Source organism: Paroedura picta, chromosome 11 (assembly GCF_049243985.1).
Source record: "Paroedura picta isolate Pp20150507F chromosome 11, Ppicta_v3.0, whole genome shotgun sequence".
NCBI classification, from domain to species: Eukaryota; Metazoa; Chordata; class Lepidosauria; order Squamata; family Gekkonidae; genus Paroedura; species Paroedura picta.
This window is the reverse complement of record NC_135379.1, coordinates 48,172,462-48,199,229: the sequence shown is the minus strand read 5'-3', so window position 1 is coordinate 48,199,229 and position 26,768 is coordinate 48,172,462. Positions and strand designations below refer to the sequence as shown.

Sequence of the window (26,768 nt, the reverse complement as noted above, 5' to 3'; positions counted from 1 at the left end):
CCTCACCTCAAAGAAAGCACACCCTTCCTTCCCCCACTCCCAAGCCTGTCACTTGGCCTCCTGCAGGGCAAATCTTTTCGCTTCCATCCCGCCTCCAGGACCACTCTGCCCAAACCTTTTCCTCGGGCGCCTGCTTCCCTCCTGCTTCTCCCTTGGCTGCGGTCGGTGGGTCAACACTGCAAGCTCCTCATCCACAGAAGGAGTCTTCACCTCAGCCCCTCCGCTAGCCACCTTGGGAAAAGACGACGAGCTCCATCCAAGCCGGGGCGGAAAAAGTACCACCAGGAATCGGGGCTGCCGTTCGCGTCTGGGTGGAGCGGCCTTTCCGTCTCCTCTCAGGCAAAGAAGCTTGCTGGTGATTTGGGGCAAGTCTCACACACTCTGCGTCGGGCCTGTTGGAAAGAGTAGGTGTCGGGATGAATCGGAGGGCAATAGAACCCGTTGGGGAGCTCTGGATGACATTTTGGGAACAAAGGCTGAACTTCTAAGGACGGAAAGAACCATGTGGAAGCTAAGCCGGGCTCTCCTTTCTGATATTTCCTATTTCTCCTGATTCCTATTCGTGCATACCTGCGTTCGACAGGGACACTCCGGGCTGGAGGGAGGAAGGAGAAAAAGAGAGGGCCGGTTGGCCACTGGGGCGTGCCCCGGCGGGTAAATAGTCTATGTCAACCAGTGTGCCCTGGCCGCTTCCCATCCTAGTCCAGCACGGCAAAAGGCCTACAGCACTAGGGTAGCCTCTACCTATTTTCTGCGGGTGGCTATACTTAGCCCCCACCCCCAAAGGAAAAACCACGTTTCTCGGCCTCGGAGTAGTGGGCCGGCATCTATTCCCACCCGCCCAGACCCAACCACACGGACATCAGTGTTCACGGGGAAAACCAAGTACCCAGGCCTGCTGCCTCTCTGGGCTTTAAAGGACGGAAGGAACGGATGAGAGGCGTGTGCAAGATTTCTCCCTTCCCTTTTCCTCCTTTCCCGCCAAGCTGGGATCAGCTCTCTTGAGCTTTGGAAACCTCACTGCCGTCAGCTGTGACGAAGGAAGGAGAAAAGGAAGGGGCCGGAGGGGCCGCCACAGGGACTCCAGCAGGGCAAAAAGCCTACAGCACCCGGTATTCCCAGGCGGTCTCCCATCCAAGTACTAACCAGGCCCGACCCTGCTTAGCTTCCGAGATCAGACGAGATCGGGCGTGTTCAGGGTGGTATGGCCGTAGGCCCTCGCATAGCCGCCTCTGCCACTTTTCTGCAGGAGTTTGTCTTCCCCTTCCCCCCCCCCCCCAAGAAAAACCACGTGTCCCAGCCTCGGAGTAATGGGCCGGAGTCTTTCCCCACCCGCCCGGGTATAACTACACGGACATCAGTGTTTGTGGAAAAAAACAAGTACCCAGGCCTGCTGCCTCCCTGGGCTTTAAAGAACAGGAGGAACGAAAGAGAAGCATGTTTCAGGTTCCTCTCTTCCCTTTTCCTCATTTCATGCCAAGGTGGGATCAGCTCTCTTGAGCTGTGGAAGCCTTCCTGCCGTCAACTGTGACGAAGGAAGGAGAAAAGGAAGGGGCCGGAGGGGCCACCACAGCGACTCTGCCCAAACCTTGCATAGCCTCCTCTGCCTCTTTTCTGCGGGGGTTTGTTTCCCACCCCCCCCACCAAGAATGTGTCCTGGCCTCGGAGTAATGGGCTGGAGACTTTTCCCACCCACCCGGGTATAACTACACGGACATCAGTGTTGCGGGGAAAACCAAGTATTGAGGTCTGCTGCCTCTCTGGGGTTTCAAGAACAAGAGGATCGAAAGAGAAGCATGATTAAGATTTCTCTCTTCCCTTTCCCGCCAAGGTGGGATAAGCGCTCGTGAGCTGTAGAAACCAACCTGCTGACTGCCGTGACGAGGGAAGGAGAAAAGGAAGGGGCCGGAGGGGAAGCCACAGCGACTCCAGCAGGGCAAAAAGCCTACAGCACCCGGTATTCCCAGGCGGTCTCCCATCCAAGTACTAACCAGGCCCGACCCTGCTTAGCTTCCGAGATCAGACGAGATCGGGCGTGTTCAGGGTGGTATGGCCGTAGGCCCTCGCATAGCCGCCTCTGCCACTTTTCTGCAGGAGTTTGTCTTCCCCTTCCCCCCCCCCCCAAGAAAAACCACGTGTCCCAGCCTCGGAGTAATGGGCCGGAGTCTTTCCCCACCCGCCCGGGTATAACTACACGGACATCAGTGTTTGTGGAAAAAAACAAGTACCGAGGCCTGCTGCCTCCCTGGGCTTTAAAGAACAGGAGGAACGAAAGAGAAGCATGTTTCAGGTTCCTGTCTTCCCTTTTCCTCCTTTCATGCCAAGCTGGGATCAGCTCTCTTGAGCTGTGGAAGCCTCCCTGCCGTCAGCTGTGACGAAGGAAGGAGAAAAGGAAGGGGCCGGAGGGGCCACCACAGCGACTCTGCCCAAACCTTGCATAGCCTCCTCTGCCTCTTTTCTGCGGGGGTTTGTTTCCCCACCCACACCAAGAATGTGTCCTGGCCTCGGAGTAATGGGCCGGAGACTTTTCCCACCCACCCGGGTATAACTACACGGACATCAGTGTTTGTGGAAAAAAACAAGTACCCAGGCCTGCTGCCTCCCTGGGCTTTAAAGAATAGGAGGATCGAAAGAGAAGCATGTTTCAGGTTCCTCTCTTCCCTTTTCCTCCTTTCATGCCAAGCTGGGATCAGCTCTCTTGAGCTGTGGAAGCCTCCCTGCCGTCAGCTGTGACGAAGGAAGGAGAAAAGGAAGGGGCCGGAGGGGCCGCCACAGCGACTCCAGCAGGGCAAAAAGCCTACAGCACCCGGTATTCCCAGGCGGTCTCCCATCCAAGTACTAACCAGGCCCGACCCTGCTTAGCTTCCGAGATCAGACGAGATCGGGCGTGTTCAGGGTGGTATGGCCGTAGGCCCTCGCATAGCCTCCTCTGCCTCTTTTCTGCGGGCGGCCGTATTTCCTCCACCCTCCCTCTAAAGAAAAGCCACGGCTACTTCCGCCACCCGTTAACAACACCTCCATGCAAGTCCTTGGGAAGCACCACTCCTCATCCCGGCAAGCTGTACACACTGGCCACCTCCCTCACCTCAAAGAAAGCACACCCTTCCTTTCCCCACTCCCAAGCCTGTCACTTGGCCTCCTGCAGGGCAAATCTTTTCGCTTCCATCCCGCCTCCAGGACCACTCTGCCCAAACCTTTTCCTCGGGCGCCTGTTTCCCTCCTGCTTCTCCCTTGGCTGCGGTCGGTGGGTCAACACTGCAAGCTCCTCATCCACAGAAGGAGTCATCACCTCAGCCCCTCCGCTAGCCACCTTGGGAAAAGACGACTTGAGCTCCATCCAAGCCGGGGCGGAAAAAGTACCACCAGGAATCGGGGCTGCCGTTCTCGTCTGGGTGGGGCGGCCTTTCCGTCTCCTCTCAGGCCAACAAGCTTGCTGGTGATTTGGGGCAAGTCTCACACACTCTGCGTCGGGCCTGTTGGAAAGAGTAGGTGTCGGGATGAATCGGAGGGCAATAGAACCCGCTGGGGAGCTCTGGATGACATTTTGGGAACAAAGGCTGAACCTCTAAGGACGGAAAGAACCATGTGGAAGCTAAGCCGGGCTCTCCTTTCTGATATTTCCTATTTCTCCTGGTTCCTATTCGTGCATACCTGCGTTCGACAGGGACACTCCGGGCTGGAGGGAGGAAGGAGAAAAAGAGAGGGCCGGTTGGCCACTGGGGCGTGCCCCGGCGGGTAAATAGTCTATGTCAACCAGTGTGCCCTGGCCGCTTCCCATCCTAGTCCAGCACGGCAAAAGGCCTACAGCACTAGGGTAGCCTCTACCTATTTTCTGCGGGTGGCTATACTTAGCCCCCACCCCCAAAGGAAAAACCACGTTTCTCGGCCTCGGAGTAGTGGGCCGGCATCTATTCCCACCCGCCCAGACCCAACCACACGGACATCAGTGTTCACGGGGAAAACCAAGTACCCAGGCCTGCTGCCTCTCTGGGCTTTAAAGGACGGAAGGAACGGATGAGAGGCGTGTGCAAGATTTCTCCCTTCCCTTTTCCTCCTTTCCCGCCAAGCTGGGATCAGCTCTCTTGAGCTTTGGAAACCTCACTGCCGTCAGCTGTGACGAAGGAAGGAGAAAAGGAAGGGGCCGGAGGGGCCGCCACAGGGACTCCAGCAGGGCAAAAAGCCTACAGCACCCGGTATTCCCAGGCGGTCTCCCATCCAAGTACTAACCAGGCCCGACCCTGCTTAGCTTCCGAGATCAGACGAGATCGGGCGTGTTCAGGGTGGTATGGCCGTAGGCCCTCGCATAGCCGCCTCTGCCACTTTTCTGCAGGAGTTTGTCTTCCCCTTCCCCCCCCCCCCAAGAAAAACCACGTGTCCCAGCCTCGGAGTAATGGGCCGGAGTCTTTCCCCACCCGCCCGGGTATAACTACACGGACATCAGTGTTTGTGGAAAAAAACAAGTACCGAGGCCTGCTGCCTCCCTGGGCTTTAAAGAACAGGAGGAACGAAAGAGAAGCATGTTTCAGGTTCCTGTCTTCCCTTTTCCTCCTTTCATGCCAAGCTGGGATCAGCTCTCTTGAGCTGTGGAAGCCTCCCTGCCGTCAGCTGTGACGAAGGAAGGAGAAAAGGAAGGGGCCGGAGGGGCCACCACAGCGACTCTGCCCAAACCTTGCATAGCCTCCTCTGCCTCTTTTCTGCGGGGGTTTGTTTCCCCACCCACACCAAGAATGTGTCCTGGCCTCGGAGTAATGGGCCGGAGACTTTTCCCACCCACCCGGGTATAACTACACGGACATCAGTGTTTGTGGAAAAAAACAAGTACCCAGGCCTGCTGCCTCCCTGGGCTTTAAAGAACAGGAGGAACGAAAGAGAAGCATGTTTCAGGTTCCTCTCTTCCCTTTTCCTCATTTCATGCCAAGGTGGGATCAGCTCTCTTGAGCTGTGGAAGCCTTCCTGCCGTCAACTGTGACGAAGGAAGGAGAAAAGGAAGGGGCCGGAGGGGCCACCACAGCGACTCTGCCCAAACCTTGCATAGCCTCCTCTGCCTCTTTTCTGCGGGGGTTTGTTTCCCACCCCCCCACCAAGAATGTGTCCTGGCCTCGGAGTAATGGGCTGGAGACTTTTCCCACCCACCCGGGTATAACTACACGGACATCAGTGTTGCGGGGAAAACCAAGTATTGAGGTCTGCTGCCTCTCTGGGGTTTCAAGAACAAGAGGATCGAAAGAGAAGCGTGATTAAGATTTCTCTCTTCCCTTTCCCGCCAAGGTGGGATAAGCGCTCGTGAGCTGTAGAAACCAACCTGCTGACTGCCGTGACGAGGGAAGGAGAAAAGGAAGGGGCCGGAGGGGAAGCCACAGCGACTCCAGCAGGGCAAAAAGCCTACAGCACCCGGTATTCCCAGGCGGTCTCCCATCCAAGTACTAACCAGGCCCGACCCTGCTTAGCTTCCGAGATCAGACGAGATCGGGCGTGTTCAGGGTGGTATGGCCGTAGGCCCTCGCATAGCCTCCTCTGCCTCTTTTCTGCAGGAGTTTGTCTTCCCCTTCCCCCCCCCCCCCAAGAAAAACCACGTGTCCCAGCCTCGGAGTAATGGGCCGGAGTCTTTCCCCACCCACCCGGGTATAACTACACGGACATCAGTGTTTGTGGAAAAAAACAAGTACCGAGGCCTGCTGCCTCCCTGGGCTTTAAAGAACAGGAGGAACGAAAGAGAAGCATGTTTCAGGTTCCTCTCTTCCCTTTTCCTCCTTTCATGCCAAGCTGGGATCAGCTCTCTTGAGCTGTGGAAGCCTCCCTGCCGTCAGCTGTGACGAAGGAAGGAAAAAAGGAAGGGGCCGGAGGGGCCGCCACAGCGACTCCAGCAGGGCAAAAAGCCTACAGCACCCGGTATTCCCAGGCGGTCTCCCATCCAAGTACTAACCAGGCCCGACCCTGCTTAGCTTCCGAGATCAGACGAGATCGGGCGTGTTCAGGGTGGTATGGCCGTAGGCCCTCGCATAGCCTCCTCTGCCTCTTTTCTGCGGGCGGCCGTATTTCCTCCACCCTCCCTCTAAAGAAAAGCCACGGCTACTTCCCCCACCCGTTAACAACACCTCCATGCAAGTCCTTGGGAAGCACCACTCCTCATCCCGGCAAGCTGTACACACTGGCCACCTCCCTCACCTCAAAGAAAGCACACCCTTCCTTCCCCCACTCCCAAGCCTGTCACTTGGCCTCCTGCAGGGCAAATCTTTTCGCTTCCATCCCGCCTCCAGGACCACTCTGCCCAAACCTTTTCCTCGGGCGCCTGCTTCCCTCCTGCTTCTCCCTTGGCTGCGGTCGGTGGGTCAACACTGCAAGCTCCTCATCCACAGAAGGAGTCTTCACCTCAGCCCCTCCGCTAGCCACCTTGGGAAAAGACGACGAGCTCCATCCAAGCCGGGGCGGAAAAAGTACCACCAGGAATCGGGGCTGCCGTTCGCGTCTGGGTGGAGCGGCCTTTCCGTCTCCTCTCAGGCAAAGAAGCTTGCTGGTGATTTGGGGCAAGTCTCACACACTCTGCGTCGGGCCTGTTGGAAAGAGTAGGTGTCGGGATGAATCGGAGGGCAATAGAACCCGTTGGGGAGCTCTGGATGACATTTTGGGAACAAAGGCTGAACTTCTAAGGACGGAAAGAACCATGTGGAAGCTAAGCCGGGCTCTCCTTTCTGATATTTCCTATTTCTCCTGATTCCTATTCGTGCATACCTGCGTTCGACAGGGACACTCCGGGCTGGAGGGAGGAAGGAGAAAAAGAGAGGGCCGGTTGGCCACTGGGGCGTGCCCCGGCGGGTAAATAGTCTATGTCAACCAGTGTGCCCTGGCCGCTTCCCATCCTAGTCCAGCACGGCAAAAGGCCTACAGCACTAGGGTAGCCTCTACCTATTTTCTGCGGGTGGCTATACTTAGCCCCCACCCCCAAAGGAAAAACCACGTTTCTCGGCCTCGGAGTAGTGGGCCGGCATCTATTCCCACCCGCCCAGACCCAACCACACGGACATCAGTGTTCACGGGGAAAACCAAGTACCCAGGCCTGCTGCCTCTCTGGGCTTTAAAGGACGGAAGGAACGGATGAGAGGCGTGTGCAAGATTTCTCCCTTCCCTTTTCCTCCTTTCCCGCCAAGCTGGGATCAGCTCTCTTGAGCTTTGGAAACCTCACTGCCGTCAGCTGTGACGAAGGAAGGAGAAAAGGAAGGGGCCGGAGGGGCCGCCACAGGGACTCCAGCAGGGCAAAAAGCCTACAGCACCCGGTATTCCCAGGCGGTCTCCCATCCAAGTACTAACCAGGCCCGACCCTGCTTAGCTTCCGAGATCAGACGAGATCGGGCGTGTTCAGGGTGGTATGGCCGTAGGCCCTCGCATAGCCGCCTCTGCCACTTTTCTGCAGGAGTTTGTCTTCCCCTTCCCCCCCCCCCCCCAAGAAAAACCACGTGTCCCAGCCTCGGAGTAATGGGCCGGAGTCTTTCCCCACCCGCCCGGGTATAACTACACGGACATCAGTGTTTGTGGAAAAAAACAAGTACCCAGGCCTGCTGCCTCCCTGGGCTTTAAAGAACAGGAGGAACGAAAGAGAAGCATGTTTCAGGTTCCTCTCTTCCCTTTTCCTCATTTCATGCCAAGGTGGGATCAGCTCTCTTGAGCTGTGGAAGCCTTCCTGCCGTCAACTGTGACGAAGGAAGGAGAAAAGGAAGGGGCCGGAGGGGCCACCACAGCGACTCTGCCCAAACCTTGCATAGCCTCCTCTGCCTCTTTTCTGCGGGGGTTTGTTTCCCACCCCCCCACCAAGAATGTGTCCTGGCCTCGGAGTAATGGGCTGGAGACTTTTCCCACCCACCCGGGTATAACTACACGGACATCAGTGTTGCGGGGAAAACCAAGTATTGAGGTCTGCTGCCTCTCTGGGGTTTCAAGAACAAGAGGATCGAAAGAGAAGCATGATTAAGATTTCTCTCTTCCCTTTCCCGCCAAGGTGGGATAAGCGCTCGTGAGCTGTAGAAACCAACCTGCTGACTGCCGTGACGAGGGAAGGAGAAAAGGAAGGGGCCGGAGGGGAAGCCACAGCGACTCCAGCAGGGCAAAAAGCCTACAGCACCCGGTATTCCCAGGCGGTCTCCCATCCAAGTACTAACCAGGCCCGACCCTGCTTAGCTTCCGAGATCAGACGAGATCGGGCGTGTTCAGGGTGGTATGGCCGTAGGCCCTCGCATAGCCTCCTCTGCCTCTTTTCTGCAGGAGTTTGTCTTCCCCTTCCCCCCCCCCCCAAGAAAAACCACGTGTCCCAGCCTCGGAGTAATGGGCCGGAGTCTTTCCCCACCCACCCGGGTATAACTACACGGACATCAGTGTTTGTGGAAAAAAACAAGTACCGAGGCCTGCTGCCTCGCTGGGCTTTAAAGAACAGGAGGAACGAAAGAGAAGCATGTTTCAGGTTCCTGTCTTCCCTTTTCCTCCTTTCATGCCAAGCTGGGATCAGCTCTCTTGAGCTGTGGAAGCCTCCCTGCCGTCAGCTGTGACGAAGGAAGGAAAAAAGGAAGGGGCCGGAGGGGCCGCCACAGCGACTCCAGCAGGGCAAAAAGCCTACAGCACCCGGTATTCCCAGGCGGTCTCCCATCCAAGTACTAACCAGGCCCGACCCTGCTTAGCTTCCGAGATCAGACGAGATCGGGCGTGTTCAGGGTGGTATGGCCGTAGGCCCTCGCATAGCCTCCTCTGCCTCTTTTCTGCGGGCGGCCGTATTTCCTCCACCCTCCCTCTAAAGAAAAGCCACGGCTACTTCCCCCACCCGTTAACAACACCTCCATGCAAGTCCTTGGGAACCACCACTCCTCATCCCGGCAAGCTGTACACACTGGCCACCTCCCTCACCTCAAAGAAAGCACACCCTTCCTTTCCCCACTCCCAAGCCTGTCACTTGGCCTCCTGCAGGGCAAATCTTTTCGCTTCCATCCCGCCTCCAGGACCACTCTGCCCAAACTTTTCCTCGGGCGCCTGCTTCCCTCCTACTTCTCCCTTGGCTGCGGTCGGTGGGTCAACACTGCAAGCTCCTCATCCACAGAAGGAGTCTTCACCTCAGCCCCTCCGCTAGCCACCTTGGGAAAAGACGACGAGCTCCATCCAAGCCGGGGCGGAAAAAGTACCACCAGGAATCGGGGCTGCCGTTCGCGTCTGGGTGGGGCGGCCTTTCCGTCTCCTCTCAGGCAAAGAAGCTTGCTGGTGATTTGGGGCAAGTCTCACACACTCTGCGTCGGGCCTGTTGGAAAGAGTAGGTGTCGGGATGAATCGGAGGGCAATAGAACCCGCTGGGGAGCTCTGGATGACATTTTGGGAACAAAGGCTGAACCTCTAAGGACGGAAAGAACCATGTGGAAGCTAAGCCGGGCTCTCCTTTCTGATATTTCCTATTTCTCCTGGTTCCTATTCGTGCATACCTGCGTTTGACAGGGGCACTCCGGGCCGGAGGGAAGAACGAGAAAAAGAGAGGGCCGGTGACCACCGGGGCATGCCCCGGCGGGTAAATAGTCTACGTCAACCAGTGTGCCCTGGCCGCTTCCCAGCCTAGTCCGGTACGGGAAAAAGCCTACAACACCCGGTATTCTGGTGCAGAATCCCATCCAAGTACTAAGCCTGCTTAACTTCCGAGATTAGGCTAGATTGGGTGCGTTCAAGGTGGTATGGCTGTAGACCCTGGGGTAGCCTCTTTTGTCTCTTTTCTGCCGCATGCTGTACCCCTCCCCAAGAATAATCACGTGTCTCCACTTCGGAGTACTGGGTCAGCGTCTTTTCCCAGCTGATTCCCAGCCGTAACTTCAGGGACATGTGTGTCCCTGGGAAACACCAAGCACCCAGGCTTGTTCCCTCACTGAGCTATTTCTCCCTTGTCTTCAATACTTCAAGCTCCCCATTCAGGGAATATCCTATGCAAAAAAATTTCACCTTGCCCCCCCCCCCCTCTCCAGCCAAAGAGGAATGGCTCATTCGACATCAGATCCATTATAGCAGACAGAAGTCTTAACTGATGTCTCGAGGAGGTAGCCATTAATCACGCGCTTTCCAGGGCAGCTGAGGATATTTGCAAGGTTACTGAAATTCAATAGAGATCTATAACATCGTAAGCTAAGGAGCTGGTCCTATTTTTTCACATTTTTTAGGGCATGTATAGAAAAAGGGACGGAGGAACCGGGTTTTACCTATTTCTTTTGGATCCCTTGCTGAATCGAGTATTGTCCTAAAAGTATATTTGTGAACATTTTAAGACAAATATTTACTATATATTATCAATCATTGGTAAAAACTCCCCCCCCGTAAGAAAAATCAATAATTTAAGTATCATAAATGTGATAACTTTGAAAAAAAATACTCAGACGTAGAGGAACCTTGTCGTTTCTGTGATTTTTCTTAAGCCTGGTTGGCTCTGAAGAGTATGGAATGATCACAGTAAAGCAAGGATAGATGTTCGGGGGGGTTTAGATTTTCCAACCCATATGGGTATCATTTTTCCATTACTCTGTCCCTATGGTGATGTTTCATCCCCCTGCCTCAAGGCTGAGGCTTAAAAAAATGCAGTACTATAATATCCTAATGACACAATTACCAGTATGCATGCCAGGTTCTCTGAATTACTAGCTATAATGTTTGTACGTGTATAAGGGGAAAGGCATATTTTCACAAGAGAAGGGGCTAGAAATTTAATTTTGTGCGGGCTGTGTGGTTAGTGAGATTCTGATAGTTGCTTCTGGTCCTTTTCCTATGAAGTCTTGAACCATTAGGTGACATTTCTATGGCAGTTTTGGCCTTGGCTGCCTCCAAGGCTAATGTCACAGATCATTGGTTAATGCATTCTTAAAGCACTTTAAAACACTATAGCAGTAATTTGCCATCAATTGCTATAGAGTAGGGGTCCCTAACATGGGGCCCAGTCCTGGTGCCCACCAAGTGTTTTTGGAAGCTGGGTAGGGCCGTATGGAGCCTTTGTCCAGCAAAGTTTCCAACTGGCCACTGAAGTTGCGACTGGTTGTGCAGGTTCCCCTCCCCCCAATGTTGCTTTGGCAGCAGCTACCACTAAAGCACAATAAAGCACGGTGGGATTGGAGGTAATTTGTGGAAGCCATTTTAGGGCTGACAGTCTCATGAATCAGTGGCTATACCCACCAGACTATATCAGAATTCCAAAGATATTCACAGACTTTTTTGTGTCATCAATTCACCTTACATTCCTTTCCTCCTGAGTTCCTATGTCACTGGGAGAATTTCTACAGTTAATTTGAGAACTGGAGTATTTCTTGTGTTGCTGCAGTTTTCAGTTCTATTGGCTTGCATCTTCTGTCCCCCTACATCAAAGACACAGATAAAAGGATGTGAAAAAGCAGTCTGGTGTATACATGTTTGCTTCACTAAAGAAAGTGTAATATTATTGTATGGACTTAACAGATTATGCGAACAACTTGTTGAAGAAGTAGAACTTGTGCAATGAAAGCAGAGTACTAAAGTACTAAATTAATTTTGAAGCAGTTTGCAAAGTTAAATACAGCATTTGGATCCTTGTGCAAATGTCTAAATACTACATAAGGTTTACATGCTGTATAAGGTTTATATCTAGATATACTGGATCAAATAAATGTGTGTGTAATTTCCTGTATTCTGGCTGTGGAAACCTCTCTGAAATTGCCTGCTTGTCATATTTATTTTTGTACTGCATTTCTACTCTATTAACCTTGTATTTTTCCTAGTCTCAAACTTATTAGACAATTCTAGACATGAAATTGTTTGATGCAACTGTTTCAGATATTTACTCTCCCATTTCTAACAATCTAACAGTACAGGCTACCATTTCAGTAATCTTATTTTGTTTGTTCAAACAAATCATCTCTTGTGCTTTTGCATCATTCTATTATATCATTACTGAGCCCAGGATCCAAAGAAACATTCACGTAATTCCATTCTCAGTTTGGAGTCTGTTTCTCAAACAGCCTAACAGCAAACTGCTTTTGAAACAAGGAGCTGGACTGCAGGGTGTTCATAACGTACTGTGTGAAGAAAAAAGTATACCCATTGGGGAATCCAAAAATAGCTTGTGAGAGATCCAACTACATATCTTGGCTTATTAATCTGATTTTTATCTCACTCCTCCCCCAAAGAGTACCATAGCTCACCAGATTTTATTTACACCAGCAATTCTCAAAGTGGGACATACTGCCCCCCCAAAGGGGCTACGGCACATTTGAAGGGGGGGTCACATTTGAGGGGTCACAGCCAGGAAAATGTGAAAAGGGACATACCCTTTTTGTCGTGTATGATGCCATTAATTGCTAGACAGTCTAAACTTCATCAAGAGAAAGAAAAAGAAATAATGTAATCCACTCCTCTGCATATGCTTAAATTAATGCCTTCAAGGGGGAAAAAGGAACACACAGGGTTATCTTGGTTGAATGTTCTAGAGCAGTGGTCCCCACCCTTTTTATCATCGGGGATTGGTCAACGCTTGACAATTTTACTGAGGCCCAGGAGGGGGGGGATAGACTTTTGCCGAGCGCCGTCACCACCGCCGCCTGAGCCCCTTTTCCACTTGCTTTCCTACCGGCACCCGACTTCCCGCCGCCTGCTGGGGGCCGCTGCCAGCAACAGCTGTGCAGTGCCACGCTGAGGGGGAGCCCCAGCCATGGCAGCCGCCAGAGTGCACCAAAGGTGAGCCGGCGGCAGAGTGGCAGGGCAGCCCCCGAGGCAGCAGCCAGGGAGGAGGACGAGAAGGAGCCGCAGCCCGGTACCGACTGTTCCACGAACCGGGACTGGGGGTTGGGGACCACAGTTCTAGAGATCTAGCATAAATGTAAGACATAGTTAGTTCATGCTTAGCTTAGGCCTTTATCAGCCTATTTCCTTGAACAAGTGGTAAGCAGGTTTGGGGTGGGGGGGATGCTAGAATCTGAGAATAGATCCTAAAATGGCCATGGCCATAAAAAGGTTGAGAATGGCTGATCTACAATCAGATAACACAGACTGGGATTCCCAGCCTTTCTGAGCCTTTGGGCATGTCTGGAATTTTGACAGCATGGTCGGCACAACCATAAAATTGCTGTTGCCGCAGGTGGAGCCAGCCACAAATAGCTAGCTTATCTCACCTTTGGAACACAGTGAAGTTCCTTTTGCTGTAGTGCTGGCTGGCACCACTAAAAAAAAAAAGCCTTGCTAGCCCTCCCCATTTTCTAACTATTCTTGGTGGTTCATCAAGAGTCAGTGAAGGTACCGATGCCCATGGGTACAATGGGGAACCTTGGCACAGGCAGAGAGGCAGTACATGGTCCAGGGTCATTCATGGCAGCAAGAGAATGTGAACCCAGCCTCCTTAAGGGTCTTCATCTAATCACAAGATAATGCTGTCTCTCTAGTCTCTGTGAAGAAGAGTTGGTTCTTATATGCTGCTTTTCTCTACCTGAAGAAGTCTCAAAGTGGCTTACAGTCGCCTTCCCTTTCCCCTCCCTACAACAGACATCCTGGGAGGTGGGTGAGGCTGAGAGAGCCCCGATATTACTGAAGAAGAAGAGTTGGTTCTTCTCTACCCGAAAGAGTCTCAAAGCGGCTTATAGTCGCCTTCCCTTTACTCTCCCCACAACAGTCTGTGAGGCTGAGAGAGCCCTGATATTACTGTCCGGTCAGAATAGCTTTATCAGTGCTGTGATGAGCCCAAGGTCACCCTTTTGCTTTGAGGCAAGAAACCCAAAATTTATCATGCCAGACTGCAGATGTGGGTTCACACAACTGAATGTTCCTTTATCTTCTGCTACACAAAATTAGCAGGTTGGCAGTTGAGCCCCCAGACCTTGCTTGCTTGATATATAAAAATTAATTTATTTTTTATGGGGAACAGAAACTGGCAGATACATCCTGGGCTCATTCTGCACATGTAGGATAATGTACTTTCAGTGCGCTTTTGCAGCTGGATTTTCCTGTGCAGAACAGGAAAACCTACTTGTAAAATACTTTGAAAGTGTATTAACCACTGTGTGCATAATGGCCCCTGGAATGGTATAGGTCGGGGGCCCCGAAGTTGGTGTCCTGGGGCCAGCAGCCATTGCAGGTGGCCATTTTATGACTGGCACTGCTCCCTGGGGCCAGCAGCCATATTTTGACTGGCACTGCTTCCTGGGGCCAGCAGCCACTGCAGGTGGCCATTTTATGACTGGCATTGCTCCCTGGGGCCAGCAGCCATATTGTGACTGGCACTGCTTCCTGGGGCCAGCAGCCACTGCAGGTGGCCATTTTATGACTGGCACTGCTCCCTGGGGCCAGCAGCCATATTGTGACTGGCACTGCTTCCTGAGGCCAGCAAACACTGCAGGCAGCCATATTGTGACTGGCACCACTTCCTGAGGCCAGCAGCCATTGCAGGTGGCCATTTTGTGGCTATACCCACCACATTATGCCAGAATACCAAATGTGCTCACAGGCTCAAAAAGGTTGAGAACTTCTGCAACAGTGCACTGAAAAAGCATTATCCAACACACACGAATTTATTCCAAGAATTAGAAGGCTCAGCAATACTGTTGTGCTTGCTAGACACCTTCAAAATTGCCACTGAGGTCTTGGAGGCCATTCTTAAAATTTAGGCACTCATATTATCCCACAGTTCAAATCCCTCAATTCATTATTTCAGGATTTTTTAAAAACAAATTTCTAACACAGCTCTTCAAAACGGGTAGAGAACTCTCGCTCCCATTTGCAGACCTATCGAGCATCTCATGTGTGGCAGGGTTCCGTATCGCGATGATTACTCAATACGGAGATGCCTGTATCCCGACCCTCGATTGTCGTGTGTACGTATGTGGGCGCACATGTGCGCACTTCCCCCTTTTCTATCAGCACTCTTCGAGGCATCATACAACGTGTACTTAGCATTGGGAAACGGGGTTGAAAACCCAACTATGTGGCAAAAGCTAGAACCAACACGCGCGGTACAAAAGGCGCGCTCTTTCCTTCCCCGCCACAGTACCGAACTTCACCCCGGCGGCCTCTTTTCCCCTCCTTCTCCCGAACCTTCTGTGCGGTTTATACCCTTAACGGAGGACTTGAGGAAGACCAGCCCAGGGGCGCGCGGGGCGTTCCGGGCCTCGGGAGCCGAAGTTCCTGCAGGAACCTCGCTCTCCCACCGCCGCGCCCCCGCGTCCGTTTCCCAGGCGCGGCTTCGACGAGCAGGGCCAGCCCCCCGCCGCCTCGAGGGGGCGGCCTCTCCTCGCGCGTCCCCGCCAGGGCCTCCGCGTCGGCCGGGGGATCTGTGCCCTTCCCCTTTTCCTGTTGGCGACGTGGTGTGCGCTCGCGCTCCGCGCCAGGGAGGATGTGGGGCCGCCGGCTGCTGTGGGCCGCCTTCTGCCTCAGCCTGGCCGGGGCGCGGGCTCAGTACGAGCGCTACAGCTTCAGGAGCTACCCGCGGGACGAGCTGATGCCCTTGGAGTCCGCCTACCGCTACGGCCTGGACCAATACAGCGGCGAGAACTGGCCCGAGAGCGTCAACTACTTGGAGGTCAGCCTGCGGCTCCACCGTCTCCTGCGGGACAGCGAGGCCTTCTGCCACATCAACTGCAGCACCGTCCGCATGGAGGAGGAGGAGGAGGCGGCGGCGGCGGTGGCGGCAGCCGGCGCCGTCGAGCAGGGGCGCCTGCCGCCCGGCCGCTTCCAGGGCTTCCCGGAGCTGCGCTACTTCGGGGACCTGCTGCGCCGAGTGCAGTGCCTCAAGCGCTGCAAGCAAGGGCTGCCGGCTTTCCGCCAGTCCCAGCCCAGCCGGGAGGTCCTCGAGGAATTCCAGCGCCGCGAGCCCTACAAGTTCCTGCAGTACGCCTACTTCAAGGTAGGGACGCACCCGCCGCTTGACCTTCCTCGCCGCCGCCGCCGGCTTAGCAGCAGCAGAGCAAAGGCGCAAGTTCCGCGGGGAGCGAAGTGTGCAGGCACGAGCGTGAGCCCGAGCCGCTGGGGAAGTCAGCTCTGGCTTATGAAGAAGTGCTGCTGGTCTTTAAGGTGCCACTGGGACAGCATTCGTCCCTCCTCCCTGTTACTTTCACCACAGACAGTTAGGCTGAGGGAGAGTGATGGGGCCAAGATCTCCCAGTGAACTTCCGTGGCAGAACCGAGGGCTCCCAACTCTCCTGAGCTGTCTCATTGTCCTCCTTCCCACCCTCACCCCATTCCTTTAAGAGGTTCCTTGGAGATACGCAGAGCCTAAAAATAAACTTGCTTTAAGATACTTTGGGCTGATCCTGCGTTGAGCAGGGGGTTGGACTAGATGGCCTGTATGGCCCCTTCCAACTCTATGATTCTAAACTTGGTCTGTCTATCTTGTATTCTGCTGATGCTTTGAGCAAAGAGATCAGTCCTAAGCAAACCTATCGGGATTCTCCTTAGCTGTACAAAATTTGAGTCCAGTGGCACCTTTAAGACCAACCAAGCTTGATTCAAGGCATGAGCTTCTTGGTTAATCTTTGTTGGTCTTGAACGTGCCATTGGACACAAATTTTGTTGTGCTTCTTTATACCAACACGGCTATCCACTTGAATCTATATCTTCAGCCGTGTTCAGTGAAGAAGGTGTTATTAGGGCTGTGCTGTAAAAGGGAGGGGAAAGCGTGGAAGACATGAATGACCTTCTAAGATGTATTGTTAATCCATTTTTGGCTAGGCAAATAACTTTCCAAAGGCAATTGCAGCGGCACACACATTTCTCCTGAAGCATCCTGACGATGAGATGATGAAAAGGAACATGGCGTACTATAAGAGCATGCCTGATGCCGAGGATTATATTAAAGATCTAGAAACAAAATCATATGAGGTACGTTTCCCTTCCTGCTTTGCACTGTATCCCGTAACCCCCAACTACAGAATATGGAAGCTGTTTTTTATACATTCTATTTCATCTTGTCATTACTGCCCTATCCGAATAGGGCTTACTCCCCCAAAAGTCTTTTTAGGATTGCGCTGTAAGACTTGTTGCATTCAGTTCTGCTGCAAGGAGTGGTCCTGATCTTGCTGTTGTGGCTAGCATCCTAACTGAGCTAGCTCCCCCTTCACCAGCTTCTGTTTGCTGTCTGATTTCCAGCGCATCTCTTCTGTGTTGGCATGGCACAGATTCAAGTGACATCCTAAAGCAGGTCTACTCAGAATCCTGTTCAGGTCTATGCAGTGAAGATTACTTGAAATAAAGTTTTTAGGGTTATTTTTTCCAGTTGACATAACTAAGAATAGAACTGCCTATCTTACAAAGCATATTTTCAAATGTCGTTTGTTTCCAGCTATCTGGCTTGATGGGTTAGTTCTCTAGATGTTCATGTGTAACTTTTCAGCTTCAGTGCGCACAAAAGCAAGCAGGACTGAGGAACCTCAAATAACTTCAGTGTTTTGTGTAACAGACTATTTTAACTTTGAGACAAAGGAATGCAAGGTCTCTTTAGTTTTGAATGCTATTCAGCTGTCTGTATTGGATTCTTCATTAGTTATGCTTCATTTATCTGTTTTTTTCCCCTGCATTATGGTACTGAGGTGTTGAAGTGATTGGAAAAAAGAGGGAAACTGATATGAGGGATATTTCACATAAGATGAAATTTCTTCTAAAGAAATCACTTCCGCGTGTGAATCTTTGTGGCAATATTATCACACATATTATGAATTCGATGTGCCTATTTTGTTGCACTTACAGAAAGCTGGAAGCAACACTAGCTTCCTGCTGCACAGATAGGTGCTAAAATGGACATGTCTGTCACACCCTGAATTCATACCCTTTCTTGCATCAAAATGGCTTCTGTGCTGTAAATTTGTCCAGCAGGACAGTCTTCAGTGAGTCCATTCATTCTGCTCAGCCGATGACGTATGATTTCTTTTGGTTTCCTCAGACACTCTTTATCAGGGCAGTGAGGGCATACAATGGAGAAAACTGGAGGACTTCCATCACAGATATGGAGCTGGCACTTCCAGAATTCTTCAAAGCCTTTGATGACTGCTTAGCTACCTGTGAAGTCTCACGGGAGATCACAGATTTTAAAGAGTTCTACCTGTCCATAGCAGGTGAGCAGTTCTTTCCTTAAAACATTTTTTGGTTGTGTGGAGAAGAGTCTAGAAGGTTTCTTTATTCCTAAAACACTCCTGGTTGATGATGTTGAGATGCAGGCAGGGAAGGCATGTAAGTGCTTGCAGTACACTTGGTGGTGCTAGAGGCTGCATGTATCAATACTGGTCCAAACCAAACCACCCCTACATCATGTAAGAGGAGGTAAGATATTAAAAGATGATTTTCTTTTTTTAAAATGTATGGTCTGCCTTTCTCATAGAGATTCAAGGCAGATCACGCATAGTGATCCAGTATGACCACAAAAATGGGATGTTCAGTGACCAATGCATTTGGATTTTAGAAGCACCAGAAAGGACTGAAGCACAGAATAAGTATTCAAGTGGTACAGAAATTGCATAAATAGGATCCTGCTTACAATGAGCTATATATAGCAGCATAGACCACAGTTCTTAACCATTTATCCAAGCAAAGTTGTAAAACTATTTTGAACAATGCAACCCTATTACACATGTGGGCTGCCTAAATAGTTTGGTTCTGCAGAAAGCATGTGTTTTAGAGTTTAAATGTGGATGTAAGAGTAGCCCTGCTAGATTTGATTAATATTCCACATAGTCCACCCCTATGGTCTTCCCAGTTGCAATGTATGGCTGTGAAACTTGGATCATAAGGAAGGCCGAGCATCAAAGAATTGAGGCTTTTGAACTCTGGTGCTGGAGAAGACTCTTGCGAGTCCCTTGGACTGCAAGGCGAACAAACCGGTCAGTCCTAGAGGAGATCAGCCCTGCCTGTTCCTTAGAAGGCCAGATCCTGAAGATGAAACTCAAATACTTTGGCGACCTGATGAGAAGGAAGGACTCCCTGGAGAAGAGCCTAATGCTGGGAGCGATTGAGGGCAAAAGAAGAAGGGGCCGACAGAGAATGAGGTGGCTGGATGTAGTCACTGAAGCAGTCGGTGCGAACTTAAATGAACTCCGGGGAATGGTAGAGGACAGGAAGGCCTGGAGGATCATTGTCCATGGGGTCGCGATGGGATGGACACGACTTCGCACATAACAACAACATGTCCACCCCTCTCCAGCCAGATGCCACAGGGAAGTCTGTAAGCTTGACCAGTTGCCAGTAGACCTTATCTGTAAACTGCTTCCAGCATCTAAGGAAAGAGGTCCAGACTGCTAGCTGGACAGGGTGGGGGGGAGGAGATGGAGAGTTAACTCCAACAAATTACCACCTTTTAATGTGTTTAATGTGTTGGGGATTTTAAGGGTTTTGCGTTTTTACTGTTTTATTGTAAACCGCCACGAGTCTTTGAGAACGGCGGTATATAAATCAAAGAATAAATAAAATATCTGACACTCAGAGGCTGGAGCTTCCATTCCACTATTGTCACAGCGAATAGCCATTGACAAACCAGGTGGGGGTGAAAATTGTACTCCAGTCACAGGGCGAGAGATGAAGCGAGCTAGTTTGCCATTAAGAGCCTCTTGTGGCGCAGGGTGTTAAGGCAGCAGAAATGCTGTCTGAAGCTGTCTGCCCATGAGGCTGGGAGTTCAATCCCAGCAGCCGGCTCAAGGTTGACTCAGCCTTCCATCCTTCCGAGGTTGGTAAAATGAGTACCCAGCTTGCTGGGGGGTAAACGGTAATGACTGGGGAAGGCACTGGCAAACCACCCCGTATTGAGTCTGCCATGAAAACGCTAGAGGGCGTCACCCCAAGGGTCACACATGACCTGGTGCTTGCACAGGGGATACCTTTACCTTTACCTTTAGTTTGCCTTTGCTTACCTCTGCGTAGCAACCCGGTGGTCTTTCAAACAAGTAGTAACCAGGGCTAGCTCTGCCTAGCCTCCAGGATTTGATAAGGGGGGACCATGTCTCAGTGGTTGTGCATCTGCTTGATGGTCCCAGGTCTAATCCCTGGCATCTCCAATAAAGATCAAGTTGTAACTAATGAGCTGATCTTTCCCTCAGCTTCACCCAATCAGACGTCTTCTTTTCGGTCTCCAACTCCCAACGACTATCTTAACTGCTGTTTTCCAGCTATCGCTTCCGAACATTCCGTTAGTTCTTATTGGTTGCTCTTAGGGAGAAGCAGAACCTCATCTGTCCATCACAGTAACCATTATCTTTAGGCACAATAATTCCTTGTAAACACTCCATCTGTCTTGCATTCTCCAGTTTCAGAGGTAGCCGAGTTGGTCTGCAGTTGAACTGTTTGAAACAAGATCAGTGGCAACTAAGATACCAACAATCTACCCAAAAGGTTGGACTAGATAACCCCTTCCAACTCTATGATTCTATAAGATTTTCTGAATATAAGCTTTTCAAGAGTCAGTTTCTGATATCTTTATTATCAGGTTCCAGGACACTAACCTCCCCTCTGTGTATTTTGGGGACATTTCAGATTTTTCTTCAAATGGGGGGAATCCCCCCACTTTTGGTGAAAAATCAGTTTAGCCCTGATCCACAGATTTAGCTATCCACAGTTGGGACCTTGGATGGTGTCACAAACCTCTGGTTCCTGCCCTGTGTGACAGCATCCTGTACGGTTGTTTGTTTCCTGTGTGAATGCCCGATTCCCACCTAAAGCCAATCCCTTGCCCTTTTCCCACAGTCCAGGTGTATATTTCATGTAAGTCCCTTCTTCAGCATCTCTATCAAGATTCCTGTCTGCGAGCATATGTGATGTGTAGATCCTGAATTCTTCCAATAAAGACTTTTATTTAAAGCTTCAGCCTGAAGCCTGAAAGTGATGTCTGTGGAGTGATTCTGTGGGGTCTTAACCTCTTGGTTCCTGACAGAGGGCTAATAGCACATAGATAACATTTGCATCTAAGAAATATTTGACATTTGCTACCTATAGATGGCACTACAGTCAAGAGGAATTTTACTGGGATGACTGAAATGTCATAGAATCATAGAGTTGGAAGGGTTGTCATGGGTCAACTAGTCTAACCCCCTGCATTATGCAGGACACACACAGCCCTATCGGTCATCCAATCTAACCTGCAAACCCATGCTGAATCTTAGAAATCGCAGCTCTCAGTTCCAGCTGCACAAGGACCGAGTGTCTGATGATTTGTTCCAAAATTTTGTCAAGCTGATGGGTCAATAGTTACCCAGATCCTCCTTTTTCCATTTCTTGAAGATGGGGACAACATTTGCCCACCTCCAATCATCTGGCACCTCACCTGTTCTCCAAGAAGTGTCAAAAAGAATGGACAGAGGTTCAGAGATTACATCTGCAAGTTCTTTTAGTACATGTTTTATTGTTATCATGAATGTCTCCTTAACTTTAATCTTACAAGAGCCAAACAAGCTGGAAATTCTCGATATTGGTTTATACCAAGCAGAAATTCTGGTCAGTAGTATGAATTACAGATATCGCTGTCTAATGCCCAGAACGTGTTCGGGTTTTTGCTTTTTTTTTTTTTAGATCATTATATCCAAGCTCTGGAATGCAAATTGAGGTGTGAAATTGATCTGACACCTGTTATAGGAGGCTACATGGTGGAGAAATTTGTGGCAACCATGTACCACTACTTGCAGTTTGCCTATTACAAGTGTAAGTAAAGGGCATTGCCTCAAAAGTGAAGGATTATTATTAACTTTCTAAAACAGTTTTCTAATATATGTTTGATCTATGTTGAGCACATATAAAATGTAGCAGTTCTCTAGCAAAAAAATTCCTAGTTCTGCCTCTTAGCCTACAACAGCAAGATGATACATTTAGTAGATCTCTTAATTGATACACAGAAAGCTTAAAATGGTTATCAGTCTTCTTTGAGATGATATCCATGCAGATACTAATATTGGCTTAGATCCAGTCTAAGTTTCCACTGATTTCCCACTGTAGACCCCTTTGTGTCATTCCCTGAGGTCCCCTATCTCCAGGGAGCAGCATTTTGTGGTTAGCAGGGGGAGGCAGGGAAGTATAATTGGGATTCCACCCATTGACTTGCAAAAATATATTTGTTGGTATTACCACAATACGGGAGGTGGGAAAGAAAGCTTTTGAGGCCTGTGTATAAAAACCTGTTAGAATTTAGAAATATGCACACAGGTACTTGAAATATGCAACACACATATGCATCCCTAGCTTGACATCTGTACTCAAACTGTTAAAATAATAGCTGCTCGTTAACATTCCCTTGAGAAGCTGACTTTTGTTCTATTTTGTATTAATTCAGTGAACGATGTGAAGAACGCAGCACCATGTGTCGCTAGTTATATGCTCTTTGATCAAAAAGATGAAGTGATGAAACAGAATCTAGTCTACTACCAGTATCATAAAGACAAATGGGGCCTGACAGAGGAAGACTTCCAGCCTAGACCTGTAAGTGAAATGGATGGATTAGTGCAGTCTGTACCCACAAGAGAATGCTGTCCCACAGGAAGCACAAACACTCAGCCCTGCAGCCTTATGGGGAGGGATCCAGGGCCAGTTGATCAGGGGTAGTCAACCTGTGGTTCTCCAGATGTCCATGGACTACAATTCCCACGAGCCCCTGTCAGCATTTGCTGGCAGGGGCTCGTGGGAATTGTAGTCCATGGACATCTGGAGAACGACAAGTTGACTACCCCTGCAGTAGATCACATCTTTCTCATGCAAGTAGGAAGCCAAGCAAACTATGAAGTTTAAGGCAGCATTATCTTCCTAATCTGACCCAGAGCTTTCCGATTGTCTTTCTAGGAAGCAGTTCAGTATCACAACGTAACAACGCTCCAAAAGGAAATGTATGAATTTGCTAAAGAATACGTGATGGATGATGATGAGGTAAGTAAGTATATTAAAAAAAGAAGCGCTACTGGCTTTAAAAAAATAAATGGTCTTTAAAAAAATTAAAATGCCGTTATGCAATCTTTTAAGAGGATTTCCAAATCTCCCCCCCCCCCAGTGATCCTACTTCCATGCAATCTGACATGCAGAACTGAACAAGTTAAACTTTTCATGTGCTCTTCCCATCTTTTAAATTTTTGTCAGACTCTGTTATCCCAGAAGCTAAGAATGGTTGCTCTGGTTAGTATTTGGATGGAAGACCACCAAGTAATAGCAGGGTCACTACAAAGAGGCAGTCACCACACAGAGGCAGGCAGTGGTAAACCCCCTCTGAACATCTCTTGCCTTGAAAACCCATGAGGGGTCACCATAAATCAACCATACTTTCCACCACAAGACTGCTGTTAAATAGACAGAAACAAGTCAGAAAACAAGACAGCATATCTAAGCTTAAGTTAACTTGTTGCAAAATCCTTAATTTTTTTCATTAAGGGAGGAGGGAGATGAAAATCAAAATTGCTGAAGATGAATGTGAAGATTTATTTTTCCTATTTGAAAAGATTTCATTATTTTTGCTGTAATCGCTCCTTCCACAAATATTTATGTATGCCAAAGTCTGCAGTGCCTTGAAGGCCATTTCTGTAAAGACAAACTTGCCTAGTTACCGGAAAGGTAAATAATATTTGGCAATGTTTCTGTTTATTGATGTGGCAACTTTAGGATTCCAAGGAAGCTAAAAGCAAAACAGTTACCGTTAATAAATTCCTGTAGCCAGAGTTTTACAAAAATTTCTGAAAAGCCTTTGGGGAGAGAAGAAAAACAACCATTTCAATCTACTTTCATCTCCATCAGTCTTCACTACCCGGTAATACAGATAGTCGCTAACGGCTTAGTGTTCAATTCGAGTTGGGCTCAGCAGCCGCTTTCAGCAGCAGATCTACGGAACTGCCTGCTGCAGCAGCCGTCAGTCTGTCTCCAACCGTGCTGTTTCCAACACAGCTCTTTTTAGCCTGTGAAACTGGAAGACGTTTCACATTACTGACCTTTGCCCCCATGGGCTGACTGGCAAGTCGTGCGGTGGGCCTACCTATGTATACCTTCTTGCCAGAAACTAGGGGCCATTTTATTTCTTTCAAACATGTCTATGCTTCCTCATTAAAATTAGCATAAAACATCTGATAAGCTGAACGATCCTTATTATAGTTCTCAGGCGAAAAGCAGATTGTGTTAACATCAGAACCTAGTAAAGTCAAATGCTTTGGCCTGGCACATTAAAAAGTGTAGCATAGGTGCCAGGTGAGCAGCAAGAGTAAGGGCACTTCATTCATAAGCTCACTGCCATAAAAGCGCTGTCTCTACTCACCAGTGTCTCTGGTCACTGGACTTCCAGCTCCACCAGATACTTCTGAGTTTTATTATTTAAAAAATGACCCTTTTTTTCTTCAGGGTACACCGTGCAGAATTAATTTTTTTCACTTGTACTCTTTCCTAGGGTGAAGTACTAGAATATCTTGATGAACTTCTGGAACTAGACAGTGGAATGCAGTGATTCTTAACAGACTTTAAAAAAGTTTTTTAAAGAAATGAATTACACCATTGCTCCTTCACATCCCCAGTCAGCACTTGAAGGTCAGGTGTTAGAAATACCTCAGATCTTTACGATTCCTGCTTGTTCGTCATCTGGACCATCCTGCGACTTCTTCACTGTACCACATCAAGCAGTTTATTTTTCATAACCTGTTTCACTTGGAGCTTCCTTGTTCCTGACAGCAGCATTTTAAATCCCGTGTCAAAATTTTTGAACACACCAAGCTTCATTGCATTCATTCAGCTCGGCAACTATGTCATGGCTTAAGTCAAGCACAAATGTTTGTTCATTTTGTTTCCCAATAGAGTATAATCAAGGAAAAGAAGGTCCCCCCGGGCATCAGTAAAATTATCAAGCATTGTCCGGTCCCTGGTGATAAAAAGGTTGGGGACCACTGATCTAAAGAATGTCAGTAAACCAATTTACTTTATTTGTATTAAACGTCCAGGCAGTTTTTACGAGATTGGCTTCTGTTTCACACTAGGTTGACCAATGACCCTGGTCTTCAATGGGAACTTGATTTGCAGATAATAGCAGGTTGTCATGCTGATCTCCATGATGTGAAACGGTTTGCTTTGTGATCTGTATTGGCCAATTTAATATTTCAAGAACAAGAGCAGGCCAAATCAGTTTTTCTCTGGTCAGCTGACAACCTAAGAGTAACTGCACACGTCATTTTTGTAGTATGCACTACCTTACTATGTGATGACTTTCAAATGACTCCAGACTTTGAAATAGATGTACCTTCATAGGCAGAGGTTTGTTTTTATATTTATAGGGGCTATATTAACACTACTTGTGCCTTTAAAAAAGAAGAATGTGATCAGATACCATTTCACTACAGGAAAACTTTGTAACTGGTCTTTCCTTACTAAAATCGGAGCCTGGGATTACCAGCCTTTTCACCAGCCCTTGCCACAGACATAATTTGGGAATAACATTTATCCCCGTTTTGTGAAAATCTTCATTTGAATTGCATTCAGACATCACTGAATTGCTACTGAGTGCTAGCATGCATTTCTTTTCACAATTCTGGTTAACCGTGCCATTGCAGTTGTGCATCATGGGTAGCTAGAGATAGTGTCTGGAATTCTTTGCAGCAGGAAGCAAAAAGGAGAAAGAAATACCCATGAGCCTAGCAACAAGCCAGGTATATGCCTGTGGCAATTTTCTTGATAACTGAATGCAAACTTGCTGGCTCTTGCAGCTCAGAAAGCCCAAGAGCAGGCCTGTCATTTGCATGGCCAATTAGCAAGCCTTCCAGCTATTTGTAGTTGAATGGGCTGTCCGCTAAAAAGGAACCCTAGGCAGAAATGAGACATGCACTATAAAGCACAGGAAAGACCTCCTGAGGCATCAATCTAAAAACCCTTTCTGTTTTTCACATGTGCATACTAATGCCATGAGAAACTGGAAGCACTTTAAGCAACATATGAGATTTTTACTGCTGCTTTTGCTTCATTCCCATTTTTCCTGTTGCAATCCTAGTTCAAATGATTAGTGCCTTAGATGCCCTTTTATGTTCTAATTTCCTGAAATCTGCACATTGAAAACTACTTTTAAAAACTTCAAAGTTTCATTAATTTATAGATTCTTTCTTTGTAAAACGTGACATTGTCTATTAACTTGCTTCAAAAAATACTTTTAAAAGAACAGCAACTGTAGTTTGGAAAGGCTTTAGGTTCCTTGACATGCTACGCAGCAAAGTCTTATAACTTTTATGTACAGATATCTAAATTATAGTTATCATTTCCTTATACCAGTGGAAGTTCATGTCAAGTTAATGTCCTTGTATCAGGAAGTCAATATTTATTTTATGTGCATTGGCAGCTGCTAAAATTGTCATTACCTTTTGTAGGTTGAAAATTCATCAGGTAGAGCCTTTTCTGATGCAAATAAAGCAATAAGACAAGCTTTATCTATTGAATTTCTGCTCAGCACATAAATAAGAACTTTGCCAGACTAAGCTGGCAGCTCTAGCTGCTACTTCAATGCAAAACTGTTTCTTGCAGAATAGTCTCTGCTGTTAAGGTTCATGGTGCAATTTGATCTGCAGGGAAAGAGCCATGGAAATTGGTCCAAGTTTATCCCATTTTGGTCTGAGATGTTCATGTTCTGGGTGTGTGGCTGTTGAAGAGATGGTGCTGTACCTGTCCCTTAATTTTTATCCATTGTATTCTTATCTCACCCATATTCTGCAGGTTTCATTTCAGTCTAGAGACTGAGTTCTGTGACATATGGTTGGCTTCCCATTTATTTTCACTTTTTGTTTACTGGGAGGTCGGATCCATATTTTGTGAATGAGTGGCATTGAGTGTTATAATAAAGTGCCTTAAAAAGA

General features: G+C 49.1%; 1 protein-coding gene, 1 long non-coding RNA gene and 9 other non-coding genes across 17 annotated transcripts in view; 1 reads left to right on the top strand and 10 right to left on the bottom strand.

Annotated features, from left to right (window-relative positions):
* Window positions 1-20,355, bottom strand: part of LOC143820258 (uncharacterized) — a 24,204-nt gene extending 3,849 nt beyond the window's left edge. For 2 of the 7 annotated variants that reach the window (XR_013225286.1, XR_013225287.1), the window contains exons 1-6: window positions 19,845-20,355; window positions 11,226-11,348; window positions 9,090-9,271; window positions 6,275-6,551; window positions 3,195-3,473; window positions 116-392 (exon numbers count right to left, since the gene is read on the bottom strand). This is a non-coding gene — a long non-coding RNA (uncharacterized LOC143820258). Of the gene's footprint in view, window positions 1-115; window positions 393-3,194; window positions 3,474-6,274; window positions 6,552-9,089; window positions 9,272-11,225; window positions 11,349-15,066; window positions 15,181-19,844 lie in introns of those variants that run through there. The other 5 variants (XR_013225288.1, XR_013225289.1, XR_013225284.1 and 2 more) reach the window with 5 other exon arrangements.
* On the bottom strand, window positions 1,098-1,216 carry LOC143821158 (5S ribosomal RNA). The gene has a single exon (XR_013225704.1). It is a non-coding gene; the product is annotated as a 5S ribosomal RNA (ribosomal RNA).
* Window positions 1,943-2,061, bottom strand: LOC143821157 (5S ribosomal RNA). Its single transcript, XR_013225703.1, has one exon. It is a non-coding gene; the product is annotated as a 5S ribosomal RNA (ribosomal RNA).
* On the bottom strand, window positions 2,795-2,913 carry LOC143821156 (5S ribosomal RNA). The gene has a single exon (XR_013225702.1). It is a non-coding gene; the product is annotated as a 5S ribosomal RNA (ribosomal RNA).
* On the bottom strand, window positions 4,179-4,297 carry LOC143821155 (5S ribosomal RNA). Its single transcript, XR_013225701.1, has one exon. It is a non-coding gene; the product is annotated as a 5S ribosomal RNA (ribosomal RNA).
* LOC143821198 (5S ribosomal RNA) lies at window positions 5,380-5,498 on the bottom strand. Its single transcript, XR_013225736.1, has one exon. It is a non-coding gene; the product is annotated as a 5S ribosomal RNA (ribosomal RNA).
* On the bottom strand, window positions 5,875-5,993 carry LOC143821197 (5S ribosomal RNA). Its single transcript, XR_013225735.1, has one exon. It is a non-coding gene; the product is annotated as a 5S ribosomal RNA (ribosomal RNA).
* Window positions 7,257-7,375, bottom strand: LOC143821196 (5S ribosomal RNA). Its single transcript, XR_013225734.1, has one exon. It is a non-coding gene; the product is annotated as a 5S ribosomal RNA (ribosomal RNA).
* On the bottom strand, window positions 8,102-8,220 carry LOC143821180 (5S ribosomal RNA). Its single transcript, XR_013225720.1, has one exon. It is a non-coding gene; the product is annotated as a 5S ribosomal RNA (ribosomal RNA).
* LOC143821154 (5S ribosomal RNA) lies at window positions 8,596-8,714 on the bottom strand. Its single transcript, XR_013225700.1, has one exon. It is a non-coding gene; the product is annotated as a 5S ribosomal RNA (ribosomal RNA).
* On the top strand, window positions 15,187-26,768 carry CRTAP (cartilage associated protein). Its single transcript, XM_077302848.1, has 7 exons — window positions 15,187-15,856; window positions 16,681-16,830; window positions 17,888-18,059; window positions 21,496-21,624; window positions 22,250-22,395; window positions 22,753-22,836; window positions 24,332-26,768. The coding sequence occupies exons 1-7, from the start codon at window positions 15,347-15,349 to the stop codon at window positions 24,386-24,388; spliced, it is 1,248 nt and encodes a 415-aa protein (XP_077158963.1). The 5' UTR covers window positions 15,187-15,346; the 3' UTR covers window positions 24,389-26,768.

Coding starts and splice junctions, on each gene's coding strand:
- CRTAP (XM_077302848.1), top strand. CDS start 15,347: ATGTGGGGCCGCCGGCTGCTGTGGGCCGCCTTCTGCCTCAGCCTGGCC. Junction 16,831..17,887: donor TAGAAACAAAATCATATGAG/GTACGTTTCCCT, acceptor TGGTTTCCTCAG/ACACTCTTTATCAGGGCAGT. Junction 18,060..21,495: donor GTTCTACCTGTCCATAGCAG/GTGAGCAGTTCT, acceptor TTTTTTTTTTAG/ATCATTATATCCAAGCTCTG.